General features: G+C 42.1%; 1 protein-coding gene across 1 annotated transcript in view; it reads left to right on the top strand.

The window, feature by feature from the left end:
• Positions 1-7,146, top strand: part of SARC_02133 (hypothetical protein) — a gene marked incomplete at its 3' end in the record, with an annotated part of 7,744 nt that extends 598 nt beyond the window's left edge. The window contains exons 2-9 of the mRNA XM_014304111.1: positions 1,033-1,145; positions 1,790-1,938; positions 2,586-2,683; positions 3,133-3,261; positions 3,766-3,909; positions 4,569-4,751; positions 5,351-5,498; positions 6,964-7,146. Coding sequence (XP_014159586.1) covers positions 1,033-1,145; positions 1,790-1,938; positions 2,586-2,683; positions 3,133-3,261; positions 3,766-3,909; positions 4,569-4,751; positions 5,351-5,498; positions 6,964-7,146 — 1,147 coding nt within the window. The remainder of the gene's footprint in view (positions 1-1,032; positions 1,146-1,789; positions 1,939-2,585; positions 2,684-3,132; positions 3,262-3,765; positions 3,910-4,568; positions 4,752-5,350; positions 5,499-6,963) is intronic.
• Positions 7,147-7,500: the final 354 nt, after the last annotated feature.

Raw genomic sequence — 7,500 nt, 5'->3', positions numbered from 1 at the left:
AACCCCCCCTACCGTCACTCAACCACACACGCACATATACACACACATACATGCACACACGCACATACATACAAACACACACACACACACACACACACACACACACACACACACATATATATATATATATACACACATACACACACACACACATAAACACACACACACACACACACACATACATATATATATATATACACACACACACACACACATATATATATATGAATGTACAAATACATACATACATATATGAATATATATATATATATATATATATATATATATATGTTGTTGTTTGTTGTAGATTTGAAACCGTTGTACCATATATAAACTAAGTAGGATGGATGTACATTAGGAATCTTTACGACAACCGCAAAACGCGCAAAGGTATGGCAGTGATTTTACACAGTAGTATCTGTAGTTTGGCTAAGCGAAAAGAATTAGATCGTACATAGCTCTATTACACTTCTAATATTCATTTAATAATACTCATTAAATATGTATACCAGTATACATGTTTATGTGTCTGCTTTCATATATATAGAGTCACTCGGCTAAACGTGTGTGGCAAGGGAGCTGCCACATGCTACAACGTTAATCTAATACTCTGTGAATAAACCTGTTTGTGTGAGTCAAACTACCGTCTAAGAACCGCTCAGTTTACTACACAACCATTCAACTATGAACATGCAATGCAATTTAGGTGTACACATGCCTGTATCTTGGCTATAAATGTGCCGATAAAGTCGATCTGTTTATTCATGTGCGACTGCCATGGCTCAAGCTACAGAATTGTCCATACCGGTTTTGTGTATGACGAAGTACGCGTTGACTTGTCAACGTGTATGCACGTTTACAATCGCATCTGAATTGTTGCTTAGCGCGAAAAACGTGCAGGTATCAATGTGACGATACTATACGACAGTATTTCCTGACAGAAGTCACGAACTGTATCGCACAATATGAACATACGAACAATAGTACCGAACATAAGAACAAAGGTCGATAATAACTCGCTCACGTGCGCAGCACTCCAGCATCCCCACGCACCCAAGTGGCGCCGAAGCCGAAGAAAACATCTGTAGGCGTACACAGTAGCAGCACCGGGTCGGCAGGTGGAGCAGTGGCACACTTAAATGAGGGTATGACATAAACAAGTACTGACATAAAACAAGTACTGACATAAACAAGTACTGAGGGCTGTATGTATTGGGAGTTATGGTCATTCCATTATTAAGAGAGCATAAAATATTAATTTGAAAACATATGTTGTCTGGACGTTTCTCTGTGTATCGAAAGAACTTGTTTACCTTCGTTGTCGAACTCGATCTGTCTTGTGACGTGCTCAAATTAGAGTTTAAAATGGACTCCAAATAGCCATCATTCTCCACATAGCCATCGTTCTCCAAGTATGGCATTTTATTATTGTTCTTATGTGAAGAAGTCATTTTATTGCGCGAAGCAGATACGGGCGAGAATCCTTTATTACTGAAGAGTTCTTTCACAATTACCACAATAAAATGTTGTAGCAAAATAGCAACCTCTCTCTGTGTGTATGTATGCATATATGTATGTAGGTATGTATGTATGTATATATGTATGTATGTATATATGCATGCATGTATATATGTATGTATACATACATGCGTGCATGTATGTATGTATGTATGTATGGTATGTATGTATGTATGTATGTATGTCTGGTATGTATGTATGTATGTATGTATGTATGTATTGTATTGTATTGCATTTCCATTCGTTCATTAGACCTACTCGTGATGTGCAGCGGCTGAGGATGAGGTGGTCAGTCAGAACAACATCACCTACGAAGACACAACAACCGCCAACTCGCTGTCAAGTGCGCAATCCAACCGAAATAATGGGCAAATATTTGCGGTATTTATCGGGGACAGCAATGACCGAAACTCAGTTCAGGTGCGTGAGGGGATGGGTGTCCTGTCTGTGTTGGTATGTGTGTGCTTAGGTGAGTAATTGGTAGTAGAAATCGACATGTCAACAGTGACAGACACAAAATCGTGTTCGGAGATGGTAGTGTTTGTTCGCTGTACCGCTACCAGGACTAGCTGCCACTACAAAGCACACTCTAGTCGGTTTTGTCAACTGGTGCACGGTTACTTCTTCAACGGGAATCAACCAATGTAGACAGCTACCGAAACATTCAGTCCCAATACGTAACTGTTATCTCAAAAAGCACCGTATCAGTGCACGCATGTAATGACTTTAGAGTGAAGCGAATCTAGGTCTTGTGGCGGCGCTGTATCTACTTGATGTCTCGGAAACTAAGTTTTAAAGTTTGCAGATAGTACTACATATATCATAATGAACGTAATCGCCCACTAAAGCATGTTTCCTCCAGCTCCACCAATCGAGTGGAAAACTAAGTGCGAGAACACGTCAAGTACTACTTCTGTTTACAGCTGCCTATATTTGAATGTCCAAGGGCATTGCATGGCACCATACATAGGTGTTTACGCATACTTCAACTAAGTTATATTCCCACGTCGGTCTGTTCAGAATGTGACACCCACCCACCCACTACCCATTACACTCCCTCGTCTCAGGCGTTCTGTAAAAATGTGCTTAAGGCCAACATGCAGAAGGGCAAGCCTCGCACCGTGCTGAAGCAAGCAGTCAAGACGGCGTACGATGTTGCGGTGCGGTATGTTGTGCGTATGGCATTACAAATCAACTACCAATACACAAAGCTCTGTACAACGCCTCCACACACACGCGCTAACGGTGCACCTTTTCGTCTTCCATGGATATAACTTTTCTGGTCGCTCGTCTTGCTTGCGTGTCGGTTTATGTATCTCTCGAACCTGATTGGATCACACACCTTAGGTAAATAAGTCTGGTTTGATTGGATCACAGACCTTTGGTATATAGGTCTTGGTTTGATTGGATCACACACCCTAGGTAAAGAAGTCTGGCTTGTCCCGTTGTCAAAGTGTACTATGAAACGGGGGTCTAACTAAAACCGCGGGGTACCCTCCAATGGCCAAACTCCGCCGCGCTAAGCCGTGACACTATAGTATATTTTGTGATTATTAAACCCGTGCTCAGTTTTGTGTACGTGTTGGATTCGCTCATTGTCACCCTTTAAAACAGCGCTGCTAGAGCGAGTGCCGATAACTCGATGGCATATTCCATACCCGGATCAATTGAAAAGGTTCTAAGTCGGGTGGAGGTCAACTACTGCAAAACTCCAAAGATGATACTGGCTTATATCTTCAATCGGTATGTTCGTGTGTGTGTTCATATAACATGTGATTCGGATGCATGTATAGCTTATCTGCATTTGTAAACACTCAGGAATTCGTGTTGGTGTCCAATTTCTTTGGAATAATGTTTCAGGAATATACGCAAATCTCGGATCAGAAACACACTTTAAGCACACACAACAACTCAGAATTGTACAAGAAATGTAGCAACGACTAGGGTAGAGCACAGCTAACGCACTCGCAGTATCTACTGTTAGGATCCCTGATACCATAGAGTCACGTGAGCGATTCTTCAAGGAATATATCGTTCTTTATAAGGGTCTTATGCGTTCATTATTGTTTGTTTTGTTCAGCGTATTGGATAAAGTTTCACCTGTTGCTTGCTCTACAAACACGCTCGTATCTTAGTCTCAACTACTACTTCGGTTGGAGTACGATCTCTAAATTCCCATGCCACCAAAATCTGCACCAATAGCACTATATATATACGTATATTAAACCGTCTTCTATTGGCCAGCAGATTCGCAATGCACCCCATTGGTCCGTGGCATGGGTTCGACAAAGATGTGCGTATGGTGGGCAGTGGCTGGCGCGATTCTGATCCCAGTGAGGCCCATTCACTACTCATCAGACCAGTGATTTCTGCATTGGTACGCACCGTGGGGTATGTGTTTCAAGCGTAATTTATGAAGGCCTATATCAGGGAGTTGTATTACGTATACTAGAGATACATGATTATAACTACACTGTCAGTCGATAGATATGGGATGTAGGTTTCCAAGCGCAGACAAGCAAACAAACAAACGTGATAGTTGGCCAGGACAGTACCAATTGCCAGTGTAAATAATAAACAAGCCATATGTTTAGGGAAAAGGGTCTCAATCGCCTGGAACTATCCTCTGTAGTACATGCCGCACATACATACGCATATCCTTGTGTAGTATTGTGTGAATGCGAGCTACAGCACAGGTATGCCATAATCATCTTCGATCTCATTCATGTGTGCGTCTGGAATGTACATAGCCCGTGCTTGTGTGCGCGCACAATCCGAAACTACCCTCCGAGCATACAAATCGATACTTAAACTAGTTCACACTATTTCATACTAATTCATACTAATTCATACTAATTCATACTAATTCATACTAATTGATACTAATTAATACTAATTCATACTAATTCATACTAATTCATACTAATTCATACTAATTCATACTAATCCATACTAATTAATATTAATTCATACTAATTCATACTAATTCATACTAGTTCATACTATTTCATACTAATGGAGATGATACTTATACCAATCTTGGCCATCAGGAAAGGAGTGCCTGATTTGGTGAGTGTGGCATCGAATTTTTGGGATCACGCACGAGCGTTCGATTATCTGAGCCGACAGACCTCCTCGAACGCAGCATACTGGCGCGACACCTTCATACCAGAGTACTCCAGGAATTTAACCTCCTTTGTTTCAGTTGTAAGGAACGAGATTGGCAAAATCAGGTGTGTATTTATTGATATCAAACAATTAGGAGACCTAGATCACCCCATTGTCAAGGCTACAACGAGTGAGAGTTTTGGATTCGGGTGTGTGTTTCAGCCCAAGCTACACAAAAGGTCAAAAGCTGTCCAGATACAAATCACGATAACATTTTATCCCCGCTTTAGGCAGCCTATCTCACGATTTAAGAAGCTCTCGATGACAATTTAACACCCGTCGCATATAAAAAAGTACCTTAATATTCGCATTTGTATATATACGTCCACGTTTGGGACTGTATGTGTGTGACAATATCGTAGTTAGCAATTTGTTTGTTCCACTAGACACGAGGACGTGAATATGCGGGACATCTTTTCGTTAAATTCTATATCTATCAGATCACGCGGATGCTCTTAGCGTATTCCCAGTCACCCTCTGGAGTTTATAGTCAATCACGGCTGTCGCACGAGTCAAAGCCTTTGCAAGTGCGAAAGGTGGAACCTGTGTGGCATACACCACCGCGCGCTCAGTACGTATCTCATAGAAAGCGGCATAGCATATCTGTGTACATGTCTGCAGATAGAGTATTCAATCTACTACAACCCCTCCCCTACTTCTCCAGCCAACACGGGCTTCCGCATGAACAAACGCGTGTGGCTGCGCGAGAGACCATGTTTGTGTGGCACACGGCTCATCTTCCCGGGTGCGAGGCCTTCGCGCGGTCGATGAAAGGGCGTCACTGGGCCAAGAACTGTTCCCATATCACCATGGTACGTTGTTTGACCTTTGAACTACTTTTGTAGCAAGTGTATGATTGCTCCTTCTCTACACTACAAATTGTATGTCGAGCGCTGTGTATTGTACGCTATATTAGTAGTTCACACACTTGCGCGTACCCGATCTTCCCATGTATTTGTACTGGTGGGCTGATATCTGAATAGTGTTCTCTCACATAATCACGCCTTGTATTGTACTAGTACACAGTCTCTGCTAACACCTGATCTCCACATATATTTGTACTAACGGTGTGGTCTCTGAATAGTGTTCTCCCACATAATTACGCCTTGTATTGTACTCTATAGTAATAGTACACAGTCTCTGCTAACACCTGATCTCCACATATATTTGTACTAGCGGTGTGGTCTCTGAAAAGTGTTCTCCCACATAGTTGCGCTTTGCTGTATTCCCATTGTTTGTAGTGGATCACTGCCACAATCACAGTGAGTACCGGAGGCCAGTTTGCGATACAATACATATCTGCACGTCCCTGAGTTAGTCTAAACTACCTGCTATCCGAAGTTCTGTACATATAGCGTAGTTCAAGCAGGCAGAGAAATAAGCGCAAAAGAAGTAATGTTAGAATCGAGCGCTAAAGCCACCACCACCCCACAATCGTAATCACCTGCTTGTGAACATCTTAGCTGAAGCTATGAGCGCAATCCCCTACTGGTGAATATCAAAGCAGAAGCAATATGCGCACTTAACAACTTAGAAGCAACAAGCGTAATCATATACTTAGAAGTAATAAGCGTACTTACCTACTTAGAAGCAACAAGCATAATCATCTACTTAGAAGCAATAAGTGCACTTACCTACTTAGAAGCAACAAGCCTAATCATCTACTTAGAAGCAATAAGCGTACTTACTTACTTAGAAGCAACAAGCGCAATCATCTACTTAGAAGTAATGACCACATACAACATATATGCAACTGAAAATACGGCATAGACCACATACAACACATATGGAACTAAAAGTGCGGCATAGAGCACATACAACACATATGCAACTGAAAGTGCGGCATAGACCACATACAACACATATGCAACTGAAAGTGCGGCTTAGACCACATACAACACATATGCAACTGAAAGTGCGGCATAGACCAAATACACTCCCAAGTTGCTACTACGGTGATATCACACAGCTGCGATCTATGGGTTCGATTCCCCGATTTCGAAAAGCTTTTTGTGATAGCGTGTTGTCACAGCGCTACTGAGCTCTGGGGACAAGGAGACTCGTGCCTAATAGATTACAGTTTTGTGATACCCCTGTAATAGCAAGTGGGTTAACCACTCCTACTACGGGATTAAAAAACAGGTTTGTGATATCCCTGTAGTAGCAAGTTGGTTAACCACTCCTACTACGGGCATATCCCATCCCTTGCACTGCAAGCAACACCATCGGGTATGTGTATCACAACACAATCACATGAGTATCGGTTTATACCCACAGGCCAACAACGCCAGTGAGATCGCGTGTAGCGCCATGGGCGTGCCGGTAGTGGATGTATCAGGGATTTTCGAAGGGATCAGGCCCTCTAACTACCTAACGGAGGACTATATTCATCTGACCGAGAAGTACGGGCTGAGATTAGTCGACGCGGTTCTTTCTAAACTATATAAAAGACGAAGATAATACCAACTGGTGTGGGTGTGCTTGCTTGTTCTGTCATACGCAATAGCGAGCTTTGTCCATAGAACTAATTAATTCCTTTCATTGTAAAAGTTCATAGATACAAAGAACGTGTCTTTGATTTAGCATGAAAAAGCACGCGCATCTGTACCTGTATACTTGTATTTACCCATGAGAAATTATATATATATACACACACACACACACACACACACACACACACACACACACACACACACACACACACACATATATATATATATTGTGATCGGCCTAGGGGCCCTGGGTACCGTCTAGACTGGCCTAGGGTCGCTAGGAACCGTAGTACCGAACTTTGGAATATAAAGTGGGACCTCT

The sequence above is a fragment of the Sphaeroforma arctica genome (assembly GCF_001186125.1).
Source record: "Sphaeroforma arctica JP610 unplaced genomic scaffold supercont1.93, whole genome shotgun sequence".
Lineage (NCBI taxonomy): Eukaryota > Ichthyosporea > Ichthyophonida > Sphaeroforma > Sphaeroforma arctica.
The sequence above is the reverse complement of the archived record's forward strand: the minus strand, read 5'-3'. Positions and strand labels throughout refer to the sequence as shown.